General features: G+C 51.1%; 10 protein-coding genes and 2 non-coding genes across 12 annotated transcripts; 8 read left to right on the forward strand and 4 right to left on the reverse strand.

Annotated features, from left to right (window-relative positions):
- Positions 1-71: 71 nt before the first annotated feature.
- Positions 72-1923, reverse strand: ACO1O0_000110 (cytochrome P450; the record flags this gene model as incomplete). The annotated part of the gene is made up of 4 exons (XM_083189614.1): positions 72-89; positions 234-738; positions 827-951; positions 1021-1923. The coding sequence occupies 4 exons, from the start codon at positions 1921-1923 to the stop codon at positions 72-74; spliced, it is 1551 nt and encodes a 516-aa protein (XP_083053473.1).
- Positions 1924-4554: 2631 nt separating this feature from the next.
- Positions 4555-6479, forward strand: ACO1O0_000111 (cytochrome P450; the record flags this gene model as incomplete). Its single annotated transcript, XM_083189615.1, has 3 exons — positions 4555-4790; positions 4900-5676; positions 5738-6479. 3 exons carry the CDS (start codon positions 4555-4557, stop codon positions 6477-6479), a joined length of 1755 nt encoding a protein of 584 aa, XP_083053474.1.
- A 621-nt stretch (positions 6480-7100) lies between these two features.
- On the reverse strand, positions 7101-8304 carry ACO1O0_000112 (uncharacterized protein; the record flags this gene model as incomplete). Its single annotated transcript, XM_083189616.1, has 3 exons — positions 7101-7276; positions 7361-7980; positions 8117-8304. The coding sequence occupies 3 exons, from the start codon at positions 8302-8304 to the stop codon at positions 7101-7103; spliced, it is 984 nt and encodes a 327-aa protein (XP_083053475.1).
- A 2374-nt stretch (positions 8305-10678) lies between these two features.
- Positions 10679-12667, forward strand: ACO1O0_000113 (flavin-containing monooxygenase; the record flags this gene model as incomplete). Its single annotated transcript, XM_083189617.1, has 1 exon — positions 10679-12667. The coding sequence occupies one exon, from the start codon at positions 10679-10681 to the stop codon at positions 12665-12667; it is 1989 nt and encodes a 662-aa protein (XP_083053476.1).
- A 1065-nt stretch (positions 12668-13732) lies between these two features.
- ACO1O0_000114 (uncharacterized protein) lies at positions 13733-14038 on the reverse strand (the record flags this gene model as incomplete). Its single annotated transcript, XM_083189618.1, has 2 exons — positions 13733-13853; positions 13920-14038. 2 exons carry the CDS (start codon positions 14036-14038, stop codon positions 13733-13735), a joined length of 240 nt encoding a protein of 79 aa, XP_083053477.1.
- A 775-nt stretch (positions 14039-14813) lies between these two features.
- On the forward strand, positions 14814-15159 carry ACO1O0_000115 (uncharacterized protein; the record flags this gene model as incomplete). Its single annotated transcript, XM_083189619.1, has 2 exons — positions 14814-14873; positions 14950-15159. 2 exons carry the CDS (start codon positions 14814-14816, stop codon positions 15157-15159), a joined length of 270 nt encoding a protein of 89 aa, XP_083053478.1.
- Positions 15160-16156: 997 nt separating this feature from the next.
- Positions 16157-16543, forward strand: ACO1O0_000116 (DUF3659 domain-containing protein; the record flags this gene model as incomplete). Its single annotated transcript, XM_083189620.1, has 2 exons — positions 16157-16383; positions 16423-16543. The coding sequence occupies 2 exons, from the start codon at positions 16157-16159 to the stop codon at positions 16541-16543; spliced, it is 348 nt and encodes a 115-aa protein (XP_083053479.1).
- A 1603-nt stretch (positions 16544-18146) lies between these two features.
- ACO1O0_000117 (uncharacterized protein) lies at positions 18147-19872 on the forward strand (the record flags this gene model as incomplete). Its single annotated transcript, XM_083189621.1, has 3 exons — positions 18147-18317; positions 18367-19172; positions 19233-19872. The coding sequence occupies 3 exons, from the start codon at positions 18147-18149 to the stop codon at positions 19870-19872; spliced, it is 1617 nt and encodes a 538-aa protein (XP_083053480.1).
- Positions 19873-20515: 643 nt separating this feature from the next.
- On the forward strand, positions 20516-20614 carry ACO1O0_000118. Its single transcript has one exon. It is a non-coding gene; the product is annotated as a tRNA-Leu (tRNA).
- Positions 20615-20745: 131 nt separating this feature from the next.
- ACO1O0_000119 lies at positions 20746-20842 on the forward strand. Its single transcript has one exon. It is a non-coding gene; the product is annotated as a tRNA-Leu (tRNA).
- Positions 20843-21273: 431 nt separating this feature from the next.
- On the reverse strand, positions 21274-23602 carry ACO1O0_000120 (uncharacterized protein; the record flags this gene model as incomplete). Its single annotated transcript, XM_083189622.1, has 4 exons — positions 21274-21690; positions 21743-22052; positions 22109-22529; positions 22591-23602. The coding sequence occupies 4 exons, from the start codon at positions 23600-23602 to the stop codon at positions 21274-21276; spliced, it is 2160 nt and encodes a 719-aa protein (XP_083053481.1).
- An 853-nt stretch (positions 23603-24455) lies between these two features.
- Positions 24456-24729, forward strand: ACO1O0_000121 (uncharacterized protein; the record flags this gene model as incomplete). The annotated part of the gene is made up of 2 exons (XM_083189623.1): positions 24456-24555; positions 24614-24729. 2 exons carry the CDS (start codon positions 24456-24458, stop codon positions 24727-24729), a joined length of 216 nt encoding a protein of 71 aa, XP_083053482.1.
- Positions 24730-25853: the final 1124 nt, after the last annotated feature.

Raw genomic sequence — 25853 nt, forward strand, 5'->3', positions numbered from 1 at the left:
CTCCAGAGTCTTGTATCCTTCTAGTAATCCTGACATTGAAATCCCGCTGGAAAAAGATACCATAACATAAGCTAGTCCAGGGCCTCTGACTATTGACACACTGCACGTCGTATCTACGGAAGATCTGTTCTCGCGTCAGTAACGAATGGCAAAAAAAATGTAAGAGAGCCATCGAGCGCCGCGGCTTTTAATTCCGTCGGCGTCTTCAGGCAGCAAAAGTGAAGCAAACTCACCTCAACAAACATCTTATTCAAGTTCATCATTGCAATGGGGATTCCCAGGCACCGCGTCATACCATGACCGAAGATGAGCTCCTGCACCTTTGCCATAGCTGCCAGTCGCACGCCATCGTCGTCATAATTCTCGGCCAACCACCGCTCTGGCCGGAATACATGTGGATCGTCGCCGAATACGGGATTCAACTGCGTGCCCCAGGCATTGAATCCGACAAACGTGCCGCCAGGAATGCGGCGGCCGTCGGGTAATTCCACGCCCTCGGGTGGTGCCTCCCGCTCACGGAGCTGTGTGATCGGCGGAAACCGCCGCAAGCCCTCGCGGATGACAGCCTGTAAGTATGGGAGGCTCTGAGCCTCGGAATTCCGAACAGGTGAGGAGATGCGGCCCTCGCGTTCGGCAGTGGCAATCTCCTGCACAAGACGCTGGTAGACCGTTGGCGTTGATACCACGGCTAACAGGGTGGCGCGAATCGCCGTGGCGGTCGTGTCGGAGCCGGCAACTCTATTCGGGTTGTTAGTATGCACGACAGATAAGAGCTAAGCTACATGGCTGGCAGGTTCAACGGGAAAGGAAGGCAGACGAATCTTACAGCGAAATTGAAATCTCCATCTCAGCCTGATTAGGCGTGAGACCTCGCTTCATGAAAGATCCAAGCATGTCAGGCTTCTGCCCCTCGCTCAGACTTAGACGGTCATCGATAACCTTACGAGACAGCTGGGGAAAAAAAGTAGATAACTTAGTCAGCCACTGCACTGCGTTTAGTTCCAAGGATTGTTTACTTACACCCATAATAACACCAATGCCACTCTTATCTACCGACGAGGGCACAACGAGTCTTCGCAGGCTTGGTACCTTGGCAGCCCACCGAAGAACTACATTAAGAGAAAGAAAGACGGAAAAGTGCTGAATAATAGGGAGCTGGGTCTCAATGGTGGCAATGAAGTTGTGCTTGTCTGTGTCGGACTCGACAAAGCCTATTGGTCGCCCAAAGCAGACATGAGTAATTGTATCGATGGTAAAAAACTGGATGCGCCGCGCGATGTCAAATAGCCGTGTCTGTCCTGGAGGTGACAGCCAGTTCCTGTCGATTCGATCAATGAACTCGATGACACGCTCATCGATGACATTTTCAAGGCCCTCAATATCCTTTCCAGCATATCCCGCTGACATGCGGCGCCGCATGGCATTGTGTTTGTGAGGGTCTCGTTCCGAAACAATGTTCGGGACACGGGGGTCGATCCGAATGGAGTCGAACCACGGACCGCGACGCCATTTGGAGCCCACGGCCAGAATGCGCCTCGAGAGCTCCGGGTCGTCTGTGACTAGATGGTTTGGACCGATGCGGGCAATGGACCCGTACTTCTTGTTAACATCGACAAAGACCTGCGCTGAGTTTGTGGAAGCGAGCGTCTTGCAGAGCCATAGACGAGTGTAGGCAGCCCACCAGGGCCCCGAGAAGCTGCGTAGATGGAAGGCTGAAGCGGCAGTACTTTGGATGAGAGTGAGGGCGGCTATAGATACAAGGAGGCCTGCGAGGACTGTGCAGATCTGATCGCCAGAGGCATTTGTGACAAGTCTGGTGACCTCATTCACCATGTCGTCCAGTGTCCCATTCTGCGGGGGAAGCCAGAAGCTCTGTTCGTGGCTGCCCATCCAGTTCGAACGAAACTCGAACAGGGCCGTCATCTTCCGTTTGTGGAAAATGACACGAATGGAGTTTCTAGGCAAGTCAAGGTTTGGCAATGGAGAGAATGATGGATACACACACCAAGCAACCGTCTCTGGGGTGCGACCCCGAAGGACTTATATGACATGATACGCACACATTATCACCAGAAACAAAAATCCAAAATATCACAGGATCATACATCCACACCCTTTTCGCGATCCCCTTGAGCAGAATCAACCTCTTACTGCAGTCAGCCCTGATGACTCCTTGACCTTCTTCTTCTAATAATAGGCCGTTATGCACAAGACCTTGTGATTCAATATTAGGCAGAGCCATCTGACATTGGTGGGCCAAGATGAAGGGGTGACAGTACGGATACGCATGCAAAGCCCAGAAGTTCCCAGTTCAGGATGGGGGAGATGGCCCAGCGGTCCCGCCGACTCGCATGCGGTCGAATGCTCTTGTGGCCTATAGCAAGGCTAGAGCTGGACTCTTCCGCAGTCATCCCAAGTACCGCATAGGGAGCTTCGCTGACCGAGGCCATGGTCCGAGGGCTTCGCCTCTGCACCGCGGACACCGGCCATCTTCCACTTCGGCCACGTCCAGAGCTTTATTCTAGCGAAGTGACGACTCTCTCCGCATCGCAGGACGTCGTTGCCTTCTTTCCGCTCATCAACTCTCACCGCGTACACGTACAACAGGCAGGCGTTTCTTCCAGACTCGGCATCTTTGAGCCGGTCAAATATCCTAAACCCCCACAGCGGAAAAGACGCAGCGAGGCATTTATTCGTAAGGCCGGCCGAGCGACCCAACATTCCCTTCACCCGAGAGCAAAGGTTCGTTAGCGTCCTCCAAATACTAGCAAGTCCGGCCTACGAGGGAGTCATTCATAAGGGCCGCCGTCCAGACCGTGAGATTACTACGTAAAGACTAGCCAAGAATCCTTACGCGCGCAGGGCGCCGTCAGGGCCCCGTCGTCAATCCCGTTAACCAATTGCGAGACTTGAAGTCAGGGCCCCATCGTCAATCCCGTTAACCAATTGCAAGACTTGAAGTTAGATATATGCTGTTGGTGATATCACGGCCCGTGATGCCATACATTGTACATGCACGAAACACAAGTGGGGGGCGGCCGGGGACGCAACTGGCTGTGTTGAACACTGCCAAGAGCCCAAGGCTCCATGCCAAGGCCTGGAACATAATTTTCCTAGTGCTCCGGAATAATAGGCGATAAGTTGGTTCCCTCGCCAAGCTCCGCTATCTAGCTAGGGACCAAACCAATGACTCGGGCCGGCCCGAGTACTTGTCTTAGCCTGCCTTACGAGCTACTAACAACAGGAGCAAAATCTCACGTGCAGGGTGTAACTGTGATGTGGTCGATAATGCCCCACATCTGCTACCAACAGTGCTTAGTAAGCACTACTGCAAAACAAACAAGTGGACGGACCCCTGACCGGCTTGATCCGCGCCCTACGCGGCCAAGAGATGCTGAAAATGTGGCTAGCAAACTCGGGGCCTATGACCGGTTGGAAAATACCTACACCCGGTGGCCCGCACAGTGCTAGATGTTCATCTGCAATGTGTCTACTATGAACCCGGCTACGGTCATGCCAGACCTGTCGTTGAGGTGCCATGATGCCATGCTTTTAATCCCTCTTCGATTTGCTCCTTGATCAAGTCAATTGCCCTGGAGAACTTTTATTTGCCGGCCATTCTACACATCCCACACCTCCCCACTATAAAAGTACACTCTAACCCCTGTTTGATTTAACTATTGTGACCTGCTGCTCCACTTCGTATGCTGCCCGTGGGCTATATATACCAGGGAGGCCCTTTAGCGAATCATAAAATGGTCGTAGAAAGCAGGGGTAATTTCTATAATTAATATCCTTATCTTCTAATAAAAAGTAATAAAGTTACTAATTTACAGGGAATTAAAGTAATCTAGAAGCCTTAGATTTTATTATTTAAATCTTTTCTGCTCCCTTTTAGTATTGTTTTCCTATTAAAATTAAGATAAACGCTATTTTTATACTCTTATAATTATTTAAATTATCTTATCGTATACCTTAACCTTATTTTGAAGACCCTTATCTACTATAACCTATACTATAATAGCCTATATCCTTCTTTAGAAGATATCTTTTACTTAATCGGATAAAAGTATAGTAGCGAATTGGGTTCTTAGCTAGCTACTTATTATAGGATTTTCCCTATAAAACGTAGCTAACTTTAAGCTATATACTTTAACGCGCTTTCTTAAAACCTCTAAATAGGCTTACGAGAATCTATATAATAAGGGCCCCTTTATCTTAAAATTCTTATAACTTTTAAGAGGTATTATTCTTACCCCTAACGCTATACCGCTGATTAAACGCCTAGATAATATCGCTAACGTCTTTAGCTATACTAACCTTCTAATTAATGATCTCCTTCACGGCCTAATTGACGATAACAATGTTCCATTGCAAGTAGGTAGCGCGTCATGGTTGTGGGGGGAGGTGGGGCATTAAGGTGGACCGATGTGTAAATAGAAAAATGCGTGTGTGTATATAAGAGTTCTCTTGCCCTGATTCTTTGACGGCTGTATTGCTCCATTGTTCCAGAGGTATCGTTTCGTTCTACACAGATATCCTCAATTCAGCACAATGGGCGTTTTTAGCGACATAGCCGACTTTCTCATGGCTATTGAGCCGGGTTTGATGTTAGGCTTGGTTCGCGATTATGATGCGAGGTTGATTACCGCTGTGCTACTTCTCCTCATTCTCCCGTTGACCTACACCTATACGACCGCCCAGAGCCACTTTGCAAGAAGATCTGAGAAGGATGGTGCAGAGCCTCCCCAAGTCCCATACCTGGTGCCTTTCCTGGGGAACACATACGCGTTTGCGTCAAGTCCCGCAAGCTTCTTCACCGCTGTCAAGCAAGTGCCGCTTCATTAGCAAACGTTTCATGGAGATACGAGAGACTTAGTGTATCTAACGAGAGTATAGGCAAGTTTTTGAAAATGCCCCTGCTCGAGTCCTCCTCGGGGGCCAGAGAATGTATCTCATCCCTCATGGAGAACAAATTCAAACTATCTTCAAGAGCTCACGCCACTTGAACGCCGAATACACAACTATTATCGCATTCCGGGACGCCCTTGGCCTACCCAACAAGGAGTTGCAGGAGTTATACGCTGATCAGTCCGGAATTGACACCACCCCTGCTCCAGGCTACGAGCACATGGACGCAAAGCGTCGCATCTTTTTCCAGATCCACAAGCATGTCCACGCTCACTTCGCCGGCCTGTCATTGGAGGCTATCACAGCCAAGTTCATCGAGCGATTCAGCATCAGAATGCTTGGTGAGAGATCAGATGTCCAGCTCGGCGATCAGTGGACCGAGCAGCCAGACCTGCATGACTTTGTGCGAACGGAGATCTTCCACGCAGCGACACAGGCATTTTGCGGGGACCACATTTTCAGGTTGTGTCCAAACCTCAGCAAGGAATTTTGGGAGTTTGACGAGGCACTGCCCAGCTTGATCAGCGGAACCCCCAAATTCCTAAACCGCAAAGCCTTCGCCGCAAGGGCGGTGCTGCTCCAAAACATCAAGACGTGGCATAAGTATGCCAAAGAACACTTTGATTGGAACGACTCGCAGGCCGTTTCTACTGAGTGGGAGCCAATCTATGGCGCGCGTATCATGCGGGCAAGACAGCAAATGTTCAAGGACATAGGTACCAGCGACGATGGCAGTGCGTCGTACGACCTGGGCTTGATTTGGGCGTAAGTGGTGAACCATACTCTGTACCAGGGATTTGACTACCGTGTTGACACTGCAGTTTAGCTCGAGCGGCAACGTCATTGCTGCCTCCTTTTGGTGTCTCTGCTTCATCTTGCAGGATCCTGCCCTCAAGGCAGCCATCATGGCGGAGACCGAGCCCTGTTTCCAGAAGGGTTCGTTGGTCTTTGACTCGGAAAAGCTCTACACGCGGCCGCTACTGCAGTCCGTCTACTTGGAGACATTACGCCTGGCCGTTGCGGCACCAATCACCCGCATCTCTAGGGTGCCCAAGTTCCGCCTTGGCAAGTGGGCCGTGGAGAAGGACGGGATGATGTTTGCGACAACGTGGGTGGCCTCGCGTGACACGTCGTTCTGGAACCAAGGCAATGTGGATGCCAGCACCGGCAAGGCGGACCATGCCGTCGATGAGTTCTGGGCCGAGCGGTTTCTGGAATTCGCGGACGATCCGACTTCTGGACCCGTGCGGAAGCCTAATCATGCCAATAACAAGAGTGGTAACATGGCTCAGGACCCAGATCGCTATTCCAAAGCCAAGGTTGTGGAAACCGGTATGCAGGGTTACTATTACCCCTTTGGGGGAGGCTCCAAGATGTGCCCTGGTCGTTTCTTTGCCAAGAGGCAGATTCTGGTGACGGTGGCCTTGATGCTTCGCGCTTTTGACATGGAACTGCTAGATCCCGCTGCGGCAGCGAAGACGCAGCCCTGCATGCCGCTGACCCCAGTGGGTACGGTCAGGCCAAATGTGAAGATACCATTCAAGATTCGAAAAAGGAGTCTGGACTGAGCAGCGATCAGCCTCGACATCTATCATATTTACGTTTGTATATAGATACTATATGGCTGTTAGACATGGACTCCCATGCTCTGGCCAGGAAACACACACATCAGTATATCGAGAAATAAATCAATCTCCGCAAATTAAAAGCTTATTCGCCTGACCTTCTCCCGCGAAACAATCGCAAGCGCTGTGCGACGCAACTCCTGGACATCGATGGCTGACGCCAATTCATTGGGTCCAGCAAACTACCCTGCCTTAATAAAAATTAACATCATTGACCTCCTAGTTAACGATGGCATTTCTTGGCATGGCGGTATGCAAGAGCGGAAGCCCAAAGTGCTGAACGAGTTAAAATTAGACATGGAGTATTTTGTCAGGTGACCCAAACGTGGCCACTGGGATCAGCTGGATATATCTAATTCTTCAATGATTTACATACGCAAACTCCAAGCCAGTTCATTAGAAGACGTGAAGAGAATTGTTCGTATCATTTCTCTGAGGTGAATATATCTAACGAAAATTTTTGTCTTTGAGTTTGATCTCCTGGATCGTGATGTTCGGTTCCTCATATGTACTCTAGCAGATTCACATGGTAGTTTTCAACCCAATTCCAAAATCATCCACAGCCTAGAAAATAGCCACAGCATTGGCTGGAGATCCTACAAGTCCGGGCATATTCAATGGTGCCGAACTAAGCAAAAAGCTGTACCGCCCCGTCTTCTTGCAATGCTCCGAGAGGGCTTTCAGGTCCCAGAGCTCCCCTATGGGCATCCCGAACATGGCAAGCAGCCAAGGGTGGAGGACTAGATTAATGATCATTTGTCAACATACCGTCTTACTTCAAAGTATCCACGAATAGGGAGAAAGGCCTTGATGGGCTTACTTACCTAGATCATTCGGACCACCAGGGGAACCATCCTCCTTGAGCGGCAATAGAGCTTCAAAAGCCCAAGAGTCACCAGCCACAGCCGCAAAGTGTCTGTTCCATATCCACTTGGCCGAGTTCACGTCGCCGTGCATCCCTGATATCTTGCCCAGCTGCAGCTTTGCTAGGTCTTGGGGCTGAGGTGACGCGAGAATTTCGGTAAGACCAGTGCGGATGATCAGGACATCGCCGTGGCGGAAGTCAACGCCCTGGTCTCTGGCAACTGCCTCAATCTCATCCACGGTGATGCGGTGGCCATCAAGCGGGTGGAAGATGACATCACCCTTGCCCTCCGTGCGGGCCTTGGTTTCGTACCACTCCTTGAAATCAATGAGGATGCCACGGGCAACGAGTCCGCCGGCCGGATGCCAGTGGTCCAACGTGGGCATGGCATTTTCAGCCGTTGTCTTGGGAGAAGCGAGGGCATCTTTTGTCACGGCGATGCCGTTGTATGCTAATCCCGTCGGCTGGTGCTGCCAATGCACCAAGCTGTCCCACTGGCTGCTCAGCTGCGTGTTGAAGTGCAGCTCGTCATCCCATCCCGTGCCATCACATAGTTCTGACTCTCTCAGCGTCATGTGGCTATGCACAGGACTCATTCGTCCTGGCAGCGGTATGGCCATGCCATTTAGTGGCCAGCTGTGATTAAAAGCGCCTGTGTTAGTGGGCAGGATGTCTCGTCTCGGCTATGTCCCAGCAGCATGGGGGAAAGACTGACTTTAGAGAGATCGACTTGCCATCTCTGGCTTCTGCGTAGGCAGCCTTCACCACTGAGGGCGTGAGTAGGTTCAGGGTGCCGATAAGGTCCTTCTTGCCCTCGCGATCGAAAATGCTCCAAGCGCAGCCCTGGGGCATGCCCTCAACGCGAGGCAAGTCGTCGAAATCCGGTAGCTGAGATGAGTCCATCGCGTTTGAGATGGGCAGATAAAGAGTGGAAGACAAATAGAGATGCGTCTTACAGTGAGATTTGGAATGAATTTAGGTGAGAGATACTGTTGTGAGGTGCCTAATAATAAGGCACCTGCAGGCTGTAGCCCCACCGCATGTAGATAGCTAGCTTCCTTTGCAGTGGCAGACCCTGCCATCTACACACACACACACACACACCAGATAGCCTCAATGCACACATCTTGAGTCTGTCACCATCACAGATACTGTCGAAGGTTTGGCCCACGATATTCATACACCCTCAACGAACCTGTGCTGCATTGACATCGAGCTTACAGTTTTTGGCACCGTGTAATCAAATGCCAAACTAACCAGCCTTCCGATGCAACCGCGGGCAGTAAGCCCTCTCTTAGGCAAGTGCACAACTGGCCGCATTAGTACCGGTGGGGCCGTAGAGAGTTGTCACAGCTAATGCAGGTGGTTTAAATATTTTCTAACTAGAGAGGGGCGGCTTACTCGAGCTCTTTTATATATATCCTTTTTCTAATATCCTGATGGGTCTAAAATACGGCTAAAGCGGGGTCTTTCATATATTACGAGAGGGACCTTTTGATGCCCCTGCTCGCACTCTGCAGGTCGCTATACCTTGCCTTGGCGGCTATGACAAGAGTCGTCTAAACGAGTGTGACTCATCCGCGGCCCGCGGATCTAGGCTTTCCCCAAGGATCAAGAGGATTACCACGATCACGAGCGGTCAGCAGAACTCAGAGCAAGCATCATCAACCAATCATCAATTGGCCTCCATTCTATCATCAATCTATCCCACTCATCTGACGCGTGTATCCGACAACTCTGGCATAACGCGACTTACATGGTGTGAATGTGAACCCTTCGTACATACTGTCGTGAGACAACGAGGCATCTCTTTTAGAAGGAAGAATAGAAGGAAGAAAGGTAGCTATGGAGGTGGGCTGCTAAGAAGGTGAGGGCTCTCTGCCTCAGTAGGTGCCCCAGGCATACAGTGGGATATTAGTAACAACTATACTGCAAAAGCGGGTGATATAGAACATATAGGCTAAAAAAGCAAAATACCACCTTAAAGACTAAGAAGTATAGCTATAATATACCTTATTTATATCGTAAAATTAAATTTATATTATTATATACTAATACGTTTATAATAAGCTTATTAATTATTAAAATAGGTAAGTATTTATACTTTAACCCTAACCCTTATACCGAGGGGCTACCTACCTTATTAGATAAGCATATTTAGAAAGAAATTACCCTAACCCTAACTTTTATTTTTTAAGAACTTTTATTGGTTTTTTTTTGGGTTTTAAGTATTATATTTTATTCTTTCTCGTTAATAAGACTAAGATATAGCGGTTTGATAAGCGTATTAAGTTAAAAAGTGCTATGATATCGCTGATATGTTTTAGTTTACCCGCTTTTGCAGTTGGGTGCCTAATATCCATCCCACCGTACAGGCATCCACGACATGTACCAACAAGCTAGCAACGCCAACACAGCCCCTGGGCGGGACCGCCCACCTCACGAGAAAAGCCTCACATTGTGCTTGTCAGACAGGACGGTACGAGATATGAGCCATAATACTGCACGTCACTTAGTGGGTCTACACTTTTGGCGTAGTGTAGTTTGTCGTTAGTTTGTCGGCTGGATGCGTTATGCTGCTGCGCCGCATGCGACACTAGAGGCTTGTTGAGCGAAGCGGCAAAGATATGACTAGATGAGGCGATTCGGAACGAATATCTTCTAATAAGATATAAACGGCCGAGGTTTCGCCGAAATATACTCTAATTAAATAAAATTAATCTTAAACTATTATAATTATACCCTTTATCACCGCTTTTCTAATATTATACTAAATATTACTATATAGATAGTAGAGTAATATTTAATATTATATCTTATTAGATTAAGATAAATAATATAATCAAATAAAGATATACTCGATTATATAACTTAAGGCTATTCTATAGATAGCTTTAGATTTAATAAATAATACCCTTTAACCTCCTTCCCTACGACGTTTGATTGACGTTAGCAGATACATATGATTAGCTGCCTATGTTGCTGTGGCCTACCCTGCCGGTCTTACTATGGGGCCTGCCCCGCTAGAGGCAGGGCTCGCAGCAAGAGGCAAGGCTCGCAGCAACGCAGGCAGCTTCGCTCACCCCCTTTGGACACCTTGGCGGGCAACGGACGTTGTGAAAATATCACTCTGGACTTGACGGTCCTGCCCTTCGGCCATGGAATGCGCGACTTTATCGACGACCAGTGACAACTCTCCCCATCTCACAGTTCTCATCACTCACCCAAGGTTTACAAGTCTTTTGTTTCATCGCTGGCGGCGACACATCACGAAGCCATGGCCTCCGATCTGAAGTCTATTGAGGAGAAGTACACAATCGAAGCGCAGAAACGTCTCAGGCCTGAAGGCTCAGACCAGTTCCAAGACGTGCAGAAAAGCGACTCCACCCGCATTCGCCGTTTCGCTCAAGACACCTGGGCAGACCATGAAACCCTGGACGCACAGCTTCTGGCGTCTCCCGCGTTGAAAACTGGGGACAGAACCAAGTTCCTGATCGCGGGCGCCGGCATCGGTGGCATCGTCAGCGCGGTACGCCTTATCCTCGCCGGGTTTGATGTCTCTCAGATCCGCCTCGTCGAGACGGCAGGCGGTGTTGGCGGCACATGGTACTGGAACAGGTACCCTGGTCTGCATTGCGATGTCGAGAGCTATGTCTACATGCCACTCCTCGAGGAGATGGGATACATGCCCTCGAAGAAATACACCTCGGGAGTCGAGATCCGCAAATATCTGAACCAGGTCGTCCAGAGGTATCAGCTCGAAGACAAGATTCTTTTCAGAACCAAGCTTGAGCGCATTCAATGGGACGACCAGAACGACCTCTGGAAGGCCGACCTGGCTACTACCCGGGGGCCTGGGGGGTCACAAGTGACGGTCAACAGCGCCGTGGAAGCTGAGTTTGTAATTTTGACGGCTGGGTATCTAAGCCGGCCACAGGTACCCAAGCTCAATGGAGCAAGCTTGGACGTCTTCGGAGGCGACATGTTCCACACTGCAAGATGGGACTATTCCATCACTGGTGGTTCGGACCAGGAACCCTTTCCATCGCTGGACAAGCTGAGGGGTAAAAAGGTTGGGGTCATCGGCACCGGCGCGACGGCCATCCAAGTTATGCCTTGCCTGGCCAAATACGCCGACGAGTTGTTCGTCTTCCAGCGCACACCAAGTGCTGTGTACAGTCGTGGCCAGCGGACAACAGACCCTACCGAATGGAAAACCAAAATTGCCAGTTCGCCCGGCTGGCAAAAGAACCGTATGGAGAACATGTCGGCACACATGGCCAGGGGTGCTCCTCCAGGCTCGGTAGACCTGGTGAACGACGAATGGACCAGGCAACAGGCCTATGCTGGAGTTGTCGGCGATCAGGAGCAGGCATACATAGGACCTGAAGAAGTGTTGAAGCTCATCGCACACTATTTGGAACTGGACGCCGAGAACAGGGCGCGGCTGCGGGCACGCGTCTCCGAAACTGTTAGGGACAAGTCAACGGCCGAGAAGCTCACACCGTGGTATCCCGTCTGGTGTAAGCGACCTACTTTCAGCGACACCTATCTCGAGGCATTCAACGAGCCGCACGTGCACCTCGTTGACACGGAGGGCCGTGGAATTGACGGCGCTACCGCTGGCGGCCTAACTGTTGGAGGCACTGAGTACAACCTTGACGTTCTCGTGCTGGCCACAGGATACGTCTCTCCCGCAGTAAGCGGTGTGGACCCGTCTGCTCGAGCCGGAGTGCAGGTGTTTGGACGCAAAGGACGGGCCATGACGGAGAAGTGGGAAGCCCAGGGCTTGACGACTCTTCACGGAGTTGCTTCGAACGGGTTTCCCAACCTCTTCTGGATTGGTGCATCTCAGGGTTCATCTGCCGCAAACCTAGGACACCTGATCGATGCTCAGAGTCGGCACATTGCGTATGTCGTGGCTGCCGCGCATAAGAAAGCCAGCGGGCGTGGCGGTGGCAATCACGGCAATCCGAGCTCATGTGTTGTCGAGGTCGACTCGGCAGCCGAAGAGGCATGGAGCCTGCGCATTATGCAAGGCGCAACTCGTTTGGCTGTTACCTCCGTATGCACTCCTGGGTATCTGAACAACGAAGGCCAAGGTCTTCGAATGGCGCTTGGCTTGGGTGAGTTACCTAGTCAGGAAGATATGATGAAGGCGGCTCGGACGGCGCCCTGGAGCGCTGGTATGCCATCATATCTTCGAGAGTTAGAGGGGTCCCAAAATGAAGGCCGGCTGGACGGGTTTCAAGTTCAAGTTACCTGATTTGTCCTTTCAGAACTAGACATACATGCACTGATGAGAGAGATAATACTGTCAACAGCCAAATAGTGAGACATGGAGTAGCGCAAAACAGGAAGCCAAGTTTCAATTAGTGTTATTCTACGATCATTGGGGCCTTGTCTTGTCAACTGGTGATTCTCAGTGTTAGACTTTGTGTCGTAGTCTGGGCTAGGAGCGGTGAGGTATTCCATCGCCATAGTGGGAGAGAGCCACACTCGCTGTTTAACATTCTACTGGGGGACAGCGACTTGGTGATCGTAAGATGACCGTCTCTTAGTCATTCTTGGACTATTTGGTCAATATGGTAGTTGATCTGGTCATCCTCATATGTCGTCCAAGCTGGTCAAACCTGGTTGTGGAAATATTGGAACCTTACTGTCAAACGGTATGAACCTCAGCTACGTATAATTGGACCAAACAGTTGCTTCGATTGATGACCGCTTGATTTCTCTATCTAAGGATCGACGAGGACCAATCTTTTATGCCTGTGTTTAATCTGATATTCCGTAGGCAGCCGGCTGCTGCCTGACGCTAGTTGTGGTGTAGCGTTCACGCTGCCCGTGAAGCCATTCACGATGATTGTGAAGTCTTGGCCTTAGCGGCTAGGTTCCAACATGTCAAAAGTCGAATCACATATCCACTACGCTAAAAGTGTAGGCCCACACAGTGACGTGCAATATAATTGCTTATACAGTATACGGTCTTGTCTATCACAGGCTAAGGCCTAGTACGGTAGACCCGGCAAAGCCAGGTCTAGAGCTTAGGACCCATAGACCCCTATTACCTAGTAATAACCTAATGCTTAAGATTATAAATTTAAACCCTTATGCTTTCCTTTCCTTCCTTTCTTCTATAGTTCTAGATAGATAATACTATAGCTATTACTTATTAACTAAACTTTAATCTAGCCCCTTATATATCTAGAGCTTACTATAATGACTATTGCTTGTCCAGGCGGAGCTTGAGCGGGTTTTTGCCGCCGTCGCCGCCGCCCTTTTAGACAACTCCCTATTGCTGCTGCTTCTATATCTGCTGCTACTGTTGCTGCTACTGCTGTTGCTGTTGGTTCCTAGTCCGGGCCAGCTGCTGGTTGTTCTTGGGGGTGGAGGGCTCTTCCTCCTCGTCTGACTCTTCGTCGTCGTCTTCGCTCAGCTCGTCGTAGTCATCGCTATCATCGTCATCGTCATCGTCGTTGTTAGAATTATTGATGGTGTTCTTCTAGGCGTCTGTAGACTCAGCCTTCTTTTTCTGATCCTTTTGCTGTTTCTGGGCCTGGTCCATGGCCTGGTCCTGGTCGTCTTCCTGGCTCTTATCCTGGTTCTTATCCTGCTCCTTGTCGTTCTTCTTAGCCATCTCAGTTTGCGGCCGGCTATCCTGCTCCTGGGTTTCTTCTTGCTAGCCGGTCTGGTTCGTGTTTATCTTTTGCTGCTCCGACGTATCGGGCTTAATTATAGCCTGCTATTGCTATAAGTAGGCGGCTCATCCAAGAGGCGTAAGTAAGGCATCGTACATTATCTGCTATGGCGTCTGTTTATATCTATATGTATCTTTCAACTTGTTAGACCTAGCTTTGGTCTAGATGGATCTTGTTGCTCCGCGGTAAACTATGCTTTGGCAGCTAGAGAGGCCATCGCGGGTTTTGATATAAGCAGGACCCGCTAGTAAAGCGATAAAATATGGTGACGTAACCACCTCATCGCTCGATCTCGGCAGCATCGAAGTCTTAGAAACTGATAAAGACCGGGTTTTCGTGTTCTAGGGCGCCACCTGTGACGCATAGGGGGGGTTGGCCGACAGGGATAAGGGCCAAGATCCGGGTGGGCGCCGGGGCGGGTCCCCTTAAGCCTAAACTCTCCCTCGACTCGCCTTAATGGTGGGGGATCACCCGATACCCACTGCAATACCGACTTGTCGATATATGTAGGCTAAGGCAACCTTCATCAGGACGTCATTGCTCTTCTTATACGGATACGTGATTCTGCACGCAACTAGACGAGCTACCACCATGATCATCGGCCTACTTGCTCTTACGGCGATTCCCACCGTTACGGGGGTCGTCCAGGGCCTCAGTGCGCAGAGGCGCCAGAATACGTCGTCTAAGGAGCAGGAAAAGTTCTAGATAACAGCCATGCTGCCCATGGAGGGCGAGCTACGCAAGGCAGCCTACGTCGTCCTAGTAGATGGAAAGGTAGGCCATATAGTTTTCTATTCCTGCCCCATCCCAGGTTCCAGCAAAAACTGACGCTATAGGTACGGGCCTACAGCTCTTTCTCGACTTTCCCCACGATCCAGTGCAAGACCACCGGTTATACGGCTACTATTTCAAGTATCCCGGCGAGAAGCAGCACCTAGGGCTGGTGAGCACTATCTCAGACGACCCGCCCATACTCAACTGGATCTTTGTGGACAGGGATAGCGGCGCGCTGCGGTACGGCGGCCGCAAGGATACCATCGACCACGTCATTGGGCCCTAGGGCTAGATCGCCGACGAGCATTTCCTCGTGCTGCGCGACGACGCCGAGCACTTTATAGCCAGGCGCGAGGACGACGGGCGCTAGGCCGTATACTAGGACCCCGAGGCCGGCATAGAGGACAGCCAGCCGCTGAGGCTACGGCGGCGGATAATGCTGAGTATAGAGAGCCGGTATATGAAGGGCTAACTAGTGATAAGTCGTGATGTGTCTTTTATGTAGGGCGCGCGGATCTGCCATATCCGGGGACCAGGGTCTTAATGACTTGATCATTAATAACCGAGCCAGGGACACGAAAGATATAGCGATATGATCTCATAGCCTGCGCAAGCCGAGAAAACCTATTGTATTAGTATACGTGGCGAGGTATATCACGTCGGGATACATAACCGTATAAAAAGAACAAAGATACCTTCCATCCCTACGTTTCTTATCTGCGACTTTGCTCTGCATCGGGGAGTTTTAGCGTCTTAATATCTCTTATCGAGCATATCCTTGTAATAATGACCAAGACGTTGCTATTTGCATCATGTCAACATAAATATCAAATCACAAAATATGTGATGAAAATAAACCGAGTTCCATCTATCTAGCCCGTATGTAATAACGAGTAAGCACTAGAAGCAGTGGAACTGGAACGTGGTACGGTCCACCTGGTGCGTGGAGCCAGTGTCATGCATATACGCGCCATGACCCCTAAACCCGGCCCCCCGGGGAAAATCAGGCTTCCGCCCCAGCTATCACGCCCTCGATCTGCGATCCCGCCAGTGGGCCAAACGAAACCTCAGAATCCTTCGCTAGTCACCGAGCGCTGAGACTAGGGCGAAAGAGAGAAAAAAAAAATCCCTATCTCGCCCACGGTTCGTCGTTATTTTAGAACCCTTACGTAGCCTTATGCCCGAACCCGCTCTGTCCTCCTGCAACCCGATAGAGAGATCTTGGTCCTGAAGAGTAGACATTCTACTGTAGAGTATGTAGGCTGATTCCGCCTTCCGCCGCCATGCCCTCTCATAGCCTATCCCGCAGCTCAACGCCGCCCGATGATAGCCAAGATCCCCATCGCCAGACACATACCTCACACACCATCAACGACCCCTATCGGCCAAACTTCCACCTAAAGTCAGAGGAGGCGCCAAAGGAGCCCCCTAAGGTCATGCCTATCCCTAGGATCACCTCGCTAAGCTCAGAAAATTCATCATCCGCCTCGGCCCACGGCCTAGAGGGCAAGTGTATAGATAAGTTTAGCAATATCCTCGACTAGAATAGAACTATCCTCGGTCGCGTCGAGGGCGATCTACCGTCTATGGTGGGGCGCCCTATATCTAAGATAGGCGAGGTCTTCGATGCCGACGGCGAGGTGGCCGGCTACGTATCAGAGAACTATTAAATCAGGGGAAGACTACTATGCATAAGAACACGAACAAGGGACCTATGATAATAAGCCCGCTATTAAGGGGTCTTATAAGTAGGGCTTAAAGAATCATACTAATGTGTTGGGGATGCCCACCTTCGTTGCTTTTGAGGACAAAAGGGTCACAGCCTGAGAACCACGGTAGAGGACACCGACTCGAAGGGTCTCGAGACTGTTTTTCGCTATGTAAAAAGACAGGCATCAATCGCACAGATGCTTGATGCCACATCTATCCTTTTTCTGTTATCAATTGACGCACTTGTTGCCCATTCTTGCACATTGACCTCCCTGTGAGCCACGACCTTCGGGTCAGTCCAGCCTTTGGCTGCGTTTGTGGCCTACGACGACTTGTCGTATGCACCGACCATCTGTACGAGCGATATTACACCCAACCCAACCCGACAAACCCCTAAGACTTTCGTGTTGTTACTACGGTTGTTGTGGTGTCGATAGCTTCAGTCCCTGCCCTTTATCTCAGCGAGCCTCCTTGCGCCCCACTTGTGAGGCCCCCAACAACGGCCTTGTTGTTGTGGGTCCCTTGTCCGTGTTCTTGTGCATAGCAGTCATCCCCCAACTCAGTATATGCTATCCGTAGGAGTAGGCAGTAATTGCACTTGTTAGGTGCCTGTTGCATAGCAAAGTGCAGGCAACACCGCCTAGCGTTCACTTTTAGCCGCCAACGAAGTACTGCTATAGTATGTAATAATATTGCCATCCGCCTTAAAGAAGTCAAGGTGGACCCGTCTCGCTACATAGTACCAGGCCGTAGGCAACACGGCGTAACGTCATGGATGCTGACCCTCACGGTTATTATACTTCAAGGTACTAGTATAAGAGGTCATGATGCAGGATGAGGTTATTAACATGCTATCTGTACTTTTTAAATCAAGTTGAAGGCCAGCCGTCGTGGCAGCCGCAACATTGACCACAGGACGGGATGCGGAAATTCTGTAGGACTACTGTGATTGGACCAACTGCCAATGGAGTGCCTGAGTCAATAACAGCTGCAAGGAATGCACCCACTACGTATACGAGTACTACGAGTGAATGCTATCCAAGAATTTGATATTCGTGGTCAATTGCGTACGACAATCACGAAGAATCGCGTATTCCGTATCCGTAGAATTAATAATGCAACAGGTTTGAATGTTGTTTGATAGCTCCGGCACTCCTCATTGCTGACAAAAGAAAAGGTTAAATTGATGTTGCACATGAACTAATGTCAACTATCACACTAAACCTTAAGGGGCAGCCAAGACGCATCTTCGTACTCTCGGCATGTCCCCATATTTCACGATTCGCCATCCGATCAACTCATCATAGCCATGTTTTTTTTTAATAAAAAATCTCGGGCTCCTCAACGGCCCGGCGACGAAATGGCGGAGATTTTGTGCAGGGTACAAGTCGTATCTGAGGTGCCACAGGAAAGCCAAGACTCTACAAATCTCATATCCCATTTGATAAATCTCACATCTCGCCCACATTGGATGCTCCTGGCTAGCTCATTATTCAATCCGGATCTCAGACTTCAATGACAGTCAGCGACCGCCCTGATGAGGGCGTCCTCAATCCGGGGAACATGGAGTCTCCCACACCCGTCTGCCCAGACTCTCCAGGCTCCCCGGACACGCTCGACAAGGCCGACATTGAGCGTCTAGGTCGCCAGCGCCCAGACCTACTCTCCAATTGGTTCATCGAGGCGGGCTTCGTCTTCACCATTGTCTTTTCCATGATGATGAGCGAGTACACTGTACGCCACCCACTCCCAGATATACACCACCCAGTGACTGACCTCATAGATCTCCGGCTTCAACATCATCCTCCCAGCCGTAGGCACAGCCCTCGACATCCCCGACTCGGCACGGACGTGGCCCGCCGCCGTCATCAACCTCACCACGGCCTGCCTGCTCATGCCCTTCTCGCGCCTGGCCGACCGCTACGGCGGCCGCAACGTGTTCCTGGCCGGCCACGTCTGGCTGCTCATCTGGTCCCTCGTCAGCGGCTTCAGCTCCAACCCGACCATGCTCATCTCCTGCCGCGCCATGCAGGGTCTCGGCGCCGGGGCCTTCATGCCCGCCGGCATGGCCCTCCTGGCCCGCACGTACCGCCCGGGCCCGCGCAAGAACTTCGTCTTCAGCATCTACGGCGCCTTTGCTGCTGTGGGCTTCTATGTCGGCATCCTGCTCGGCGCCGTCTCGGCCGACCTCCTGACCTGGCGCTGGTACTTCTGGATCGGCACCATTCTGTGCGTCGTCGTCGTCGTGTCGGGCTTCTTCACCATCCCTCGCAACCTCGGCGACGCCGATCGCTCTGTCACCATGGACTGGTGGGGCGTCACTACCATCGTGCCCGGGGTGGCCCTTGTCATCTTTGCCTTCACCGACGGCGGGCATGCCCCTGATGGCTGGCGCACACCATACATCTACGTGACCCTCATCATCGGTGTCCTGTTCCTCGGCGCCGCCGTCTACGTCGAGGGATGGGTGTCCAAGAATCCACTACTGCCCGCTGAGCTGTTCCACCCAAAGTACATGAAGCGCCTGTCCCTGTCCCTCTTCTGCGCCTACGGCGTCTTTGGTCTCTACCTCTTCTACGCCAGTTACTAGTAAGCGTCCTTGTTTTTTTCAACCCACTTTCAACTCTACAACTCTAACCCACTAAACAGCATTGAGATCGCCCTCGGCATCAAGCCCCTCCTCGCTGCCGCGTGGTTCACGCCCCTCGCCGTCGGCGGCATGATCATCGCCATCTCGGGCGGTCTCCTGCTACACCTCCTACCCAACCGCCTCCTCATGCTCATCTCCCAGGCGGGGTTCCTCGTCTCGGCGCTGCTGTTCGCCCTCATCCCGTCGCGGGACGACGACAAGTACACCACCAGCATCGGCTACATCTACTGGGCGTACGTCTTCCCCGCCATGGTCTGCAGCACCATCGGCGTCGACATCACCTTCAACGTCACCAACGTCTTCATCACCACCTCCCTGCCCGCGCGCCTGCAGTCCACCGCCGGCGGCGTCATCAACAGCCTGCTGTACCTGGGCATGGCCTTCTGGCTGGGCGTCGGCGAGCTGGCCGTGAGCGCGACCGTCATGCAGCGCGGCGAGGGGGAGGTCAGCCTGGTGTCGCAGTACCGCATCGGCTTCTGGACGGCTGTCGGGCTGGCGGGCGTGGCGCTCGTGCTGATGGTGACGGTTCGCATGGGCAAGGCGTCGGCGGCGCTGACGGCCGATGAGAAGGCTGAGCTGGAGAGGGAGCTGGCTGCTGCGGCGGCGGCTCAGGGTGAGGGCTCGAAGAAGGATGAATAGGGTTATGTGCACATGACGTCATATGTATGCGGTTTGTACAGCGCATCAGTTTGGCATAGCAAGGAGTCACGGTTCGATAAAAGATACGGCAGCATGATTGAATGATAATTAATTGAGAATATGAGAATTCTAGAAGATATACACCGCTCAATAGATCGACAAAAGAAGAATCCCACCAATGGTACTGTAAATCAGGGGGAAGTAGCCTAGCTCACCCCACCTCACAATTGTCTATCCTATACGAAGTGTGGCGTAGATAAAATCAGATTATGAGAAATTGAATTTTCTAGGATTTCATCTTTGTTGTACCGGTGCTCAAATGGGAATAACAAGTCTCAACACGACAAACGGCCGTTGTGACAACTTTAATCTGAAGGTCATAACTCTTCTGTCCATTACGAACTATAACCACAATTCTCAAATACAGACCCAAATAACTCCCAAATCTTATCCTCAGCAAAATTTCACATTAGAATCTAAAAACATTCGCCTATAAATTTATAATTTCTATGTAGGTCGGTCGTGAAGCTTTAAAGGGACAACCTCTCGGCGTGGCTCCCGGGTAGCCTTGCGAGACAAGGCTCCCAGGTGTGATATGGGTATATGAAGAAAAATACAGCAAGGTTCTCCAACAATAACCAATGGTGAGATGGCCGAGTTGGTTATGGCGTCAGGTTAAGGTTACCTTAGCGTTAATTTCCTGGTGGAGCAATCCTCCTGGGTTCGAGTCCCAGTCTCATCATTTCTTTTTGCATTTTCCTTCAGCAACTGCCCTTTTTTTTTCCCCTTTGAGGCAATTTTTTTTCTTCTAGCGCCGGGCCCATCTCGACTGGCTGATATGCGGATTCCACTTCGCTCCAAATATATCAAATCGGTGAGATGGCCGAGTTGGTTATGGCGTCAGGTTAAGGTTACCTTAATTCATTTCCTGGTGGAGCAATCCTCCTGGGTTCGAGTCCCAGTCTCATCAGATCCTTTATTTTTTGCTTCATTGGTGAATGAGTGTGGTGATGGTGGTGGACTCGTCTGTCCAGGCTTCTTTTTTTTTTTTTTTTTTTTTTTTGCAGTGGGGTGACAGGTCCGCTGTTAGGACGGCAGGCGGCAGGCAGGCTTAGTCGAGGGAGGAAGACGTGCGATGGGGTCAAATGGCAGCTTAGGGCTTCCACTGACTTGGAGAAAACAACATCCTTACATCAGTTGAGATCAAACGATACCTTGTTTCCTCAATCGATCATCTGTTTCCTGGGTCGTTACTGCCCGAATTGCGCTGACCCCTTGGGGCTGGAGGGGGTTCTCAAGCTTTGCACTTGCGTCGACTGAATCTTGACACTTCCATCATCACACGAGACTCGAAGGGTCGCTTGGGTCCAACTTCATCAATCATCAGTCAATACTCGCACATCAGAGCGACACGCCCTCGGTCCCCATATCATCCGGCCGCAGCCAGTCGTATGTATCCAGCAGCTCAAAGCTAAAGAAGGGATTGTCCGCATCCATGACTTGACCTAGCGCATTCCCCAGCGACTGGTTCTCCACAGCAACATGGTCATTTTGCTGCTGGCTCTGCTGGCTCAATACGCTGCCTCCATTGAGCGTGTGGTCTAGCACATGCTGGATGACGGTCCGACAGCTCGCGCACAGCTCTGCGTTGGGCGCATCGGCGCTGACCCACCCGAGGAAGCCCACAAGTAGGCTCAGCTGCTGGATGATGGACGAGCGCGAGATGCTGGCGTTGCGCGGGTGGTGTGGGCCTGCAAAGGTCGGGCGGAGGAGCTCCATGCACAGGATGCCGCCGCCCGGGGCCGCATAGCTCATGACCTGCGCTGTCAGATGCTGTCGTGATAATTGGATAGGGGTTGACAGATCATACCAGCCACTCGAAGTCTCTGTTCATCTCGACGAAGCGGTCCGCGTGGATCCAGAAGGTCAGCGTCAGGACCACCATGTCGAAGCTGATGAGCAGCAAGTCGCCGCTATCGTCCGCGCCCGTATTCTGACCCGCCGCGTGCCGCTGCAGGAGGCGCTCTGCGAAGAAGAGGTTCTGCAGGTACTCGATGCGGATGAGGATGCGTGCGTATAGGAACTCAGAGTCTATGCTATGGTCCTCGATGTCTGCTGGGCTATAGCGGATGGTGGGAGGGAACTCGGCGTATACCTCGGTGGCTCTGTTCTTTATGTCCCTGGTCTCGGGGTCAGCGCAGCTCTGGTATTGGATAAGCGTCCGGGCTCGACTCACAGAAGTGTTTCAACGCTTGCCTGTCGGTGGGAGGAAAGCACTAGCTCAATGAGTTTGTCCTTTATGTACGACAGTTTGACACGCGCCCGGAGCATTGTCGCCGAGGAAGGATCACCCACCGTGCTCCACCCGTTCTCGTCCAGCTCACTAACGGCCCGCCGCAAGGTCTCCTCATCACTTAAAAAGGTCGCATCGGGAATGTCCAGCAGCAAGGGCGGCAACGCGTACCGGGAGCTCAGCATTGGTGGGCGGCCTTGGAATGATGTGACCACCTTGTCTATGTTGAAGACGTGGGCGAACAGGCGACGGCGCAGCTCCGAGACAAATGTCGGCGTGTACGACGGCGAGTCGGCGTCGGCGTGGAGGCCCAGAAAGGTCATCAGAGAGACGCTCTCGGCGTGGGCACTCCAGCATGCGAGGCCTGCCGGGTAGAAGTTATAATGTCGATACAAAGCACAACGGTGAGGAATGAAACAACGTACTAGCATCACCTGCCTCCTTTGACTCCATAATGACGCGCCGGTAGCATAGATAGAGTTGAAACAGGTTTCCATCGGAGAACTTCCTGGCCAGATCAATGCACACGCTCAAGTATGTCAGCAGGCTCTCCCCGCCGACGGGCTCACGCGCCAGGGAGAGGTCCCGCGACGTGAAGAGCAAGCCTAGCGACTCCCATCGGAGGTTGTCCCCTATGAACTGCTCCACCCACCCTTCCAGGTCCGTCGCGTCCTCGGAGATGGGCTTCGCCGTGTTTGCGCACAGCATCCGTGCCATCTCCTCGAGGTGCGAGTCGTCTACTTCGCCGCTGCCGCCGAGGCGTGCCTGGACCAAGGGGTAGATGCGCCAGGCCAGGACGCCGGCCCAACCACTGAACATGCCGGCCGAGGAGCCTGGCGACACGACGGCAAGGTCAAGGCCCGCCAGGCCACGGAGGACGACAAGGCACATCTCTCGCGTCAGGGGAGATAATGGTGCCGGCACGGGGCCGGGAGTGGGGCCACCACGGGCAGAGACATGGGGCTGGGCGGGGAGGGAAGGGATTCCAGCGCCCTGCAGGCGAGACAGGCTGTGGGCTGTCTCCTGGTAGACGATTGAGTGGCTGGTGTAGCCGAGATAGCCTGACTGACGGGGCGCCGGGGTGGTGGTAGAAGAGGGGGCGGAGTCGGATGTCGAGGTCGGCCTCGGTGAACGGGCGAGGTCTGGGAGCAAGGAGGCTGGCGATGATGACGACGATGACGATGTCGCCCTGGTCGGATTATGAGGCTCTCTACGACTCCTAATTCCTGGCCGAGACCGGGAAATGGGCGTCCTCGTGCCGGCTGACGACACTGAGTGACTGGTAATGGTGTAGACGCATTGGTGCTGTTGCTTGCGTCGTTGACACCGGAGGCACACGGGCTGCGTATGGTCGCACGACACCTTGCGACTTCGGCAAGGATCGCAGGCCTGGGGACGGCCGTTGCGACGGCGCAGGACCGAGTCACCGGTGGTCATTGCCGGCCACATGTAACAAAAAAACTCTTCAAGTTTGGGCCGCGTGGAGGCTTGCGACGCTGGTGATGGAATCGAATTTGGCTCCGCTGAGGTCGGTCTGGTGTTGTGCGGCCTCGGCCTCGGCCTCGGCTCCACGTTTGTCATCACTCCAGTGTCAGGCCATGGTGCAATATTCTGATCTGTCATCCATAACCCCCATCTGGCCAATTAACACTCATCAGTAGTGCTAGACGCACGGCAGTGGATCGAGTAGGACGGAGCGATGGTGGGAATCTACCAGCGCCGTTCCGAAACAATACCGGATCTGACCTCAGTTCCCGGCTAAATGTGCGAAACTGGTTCTTTCGTATGTATTCGTAAATACATACGGCGCTGTACGAAACACGACCAAGTGCGAATATTGGACGAATTGGGAAGCGGTGGCTTGGTTTGACAGTTGGCAGCCTCACTTCATTTGACAAACAAAGGGCGCAGACAGTGAGTAAGCTAACACACCCAAAACTCTTACAAACATGCGCTGTCACGGATCTCGGCGCTCGGCTTACGGAGTGCCATCCGTCGGCGATGACTCGTCTCGGTGGATGATTCCAACGTATGGCATTAATCCCTGGCTTGCTTTCAAATACACTCCATTGGGGTATCGGCATGAGTTTGCGCAGACTATTAAAGAGTCTCCATGTCCTGGCATATGATGAATTTTGATCAACACAGACCCGATCATCCCATTCACAGCTCCGGCAACAACCCATATCCACTTACATCAACAACCACACTAATCTTCAATCTTTGATGCTTTCAATTTTGAAATTGCAACACTCTAAACAACTTAAAGCACCCCTAAATTCTATTCATCATGCCTTTCACTTCCAACTCCAAGCAAGCCCAGACCGCCACCTCTGATGCCGCGTCTGAGGTCACCATGATCGACACCGCATCGACATACTCCAAGACTGGTACAGTGCCCATCAGCAGTACTAAACACCCACATGGTTGCTAACACACCCCCTCTAGGGACTCTGAGCTCACATCTCAAATCCAAGGCCACCAAGCAGACCAATCCCATCCCCAAAAAGGACCCCTATAAGAGCTGGGAGGCTCGCGCATCGTCCTACCTGTACCGTTCATGAGTACACTCAGACGGCCTATTTATCCGCCGTCTTTTTCTTTCTCTTTTCTCTCTCATCCACTCAAAGGGAAGTTGAGAATAGACGAGCATGGTTGATCTAAAGCACTCCGGCTTGCGACATGGCAGATCCGCACCCATGTCGGTACTCATGTTGGGGGCTACACCTGCAACATAACCACAATGGCCCAAACATCTCGATGATAAGATGGAGAAGGTTTGGGTTGAGGATCATATGTTTGGCCTGACGACATCACCTCTGGTGCGGGGCAATGCAGGTGTCTGGAGTTAATTGATGGGAATCCCTCGTTGCCTGGAAGATAAAATGGTAACGTACCCGAAAGTCGGGAATTCGGAGGTTGGGGGTTATTATAATGGAATCAGCGGCTCAGCAGTAGCATAAGTATTATTATTATAGATACCTTAGGTAGGGATTATAATAATCCTTATTATCTATTTTTTCTTCTTAAAATCCAGAATTTTATATCGACATGCCAAGGTTATATATATATATATATATAATGAATATAATTCTTATATATTTTATATATATGATTTTAATATTTGAAGTATAATTATACCTATAATAATTTATTCTGTATATTAATTATATTAGAGGTAGAAGAGACGAGATCGCGTCGACCTGCCTCCGAGCCACGAAGTCATGTGCAATGGGCCAAGGAGGGGCCACGTGACAGCGACTTATATGACCACTCCCTCCCGTCAAGACCTTATATTCTTCAGACATCATACAGTCGCCGTGTGCCATATAATTGCAATATCGGCGCTATACTACCGATAAACTGCCTCGTTATATCTCTTTAGTCTCCTCCGTGTATCTAGTCCTGACATATTATCTATATTCGCAGTTGTATATTTAACCTGATTTTCAAAACTTTTAAAACCTTTACATTATTAGTATTTATATTATTATATTAATAGCTTTTACTATTATCTTTATTATAACGAATTTCCTAAGATTTAAGTATTAGGCCCGTTATAAAAAAACTTTATTCTTATACGTCTTTTATTTGTATTCTTATATATAGTAGTTATATTTCCATAGTCTAGAGATCTAGAGCGAGAATTCTTTAGGAATTAGGGGCTACAGCTGGGATAGTGGGAAAA

The sequence above is a fragment of the Amphichorda felina genome, assembly GCF_050947745.1.
Source record: "Amphichorda felina strain 45539 chromosome Unknown scaffold_1, whole genome shotgun sequence".
In the NCBI taxonomy this organism is placed as follows: Eukaryota; Fungi; Ascomycota; class Sordariomycetes; order Hypocreales; family Bionectriaceae; genus Amphichorda; species Amphichorda felina.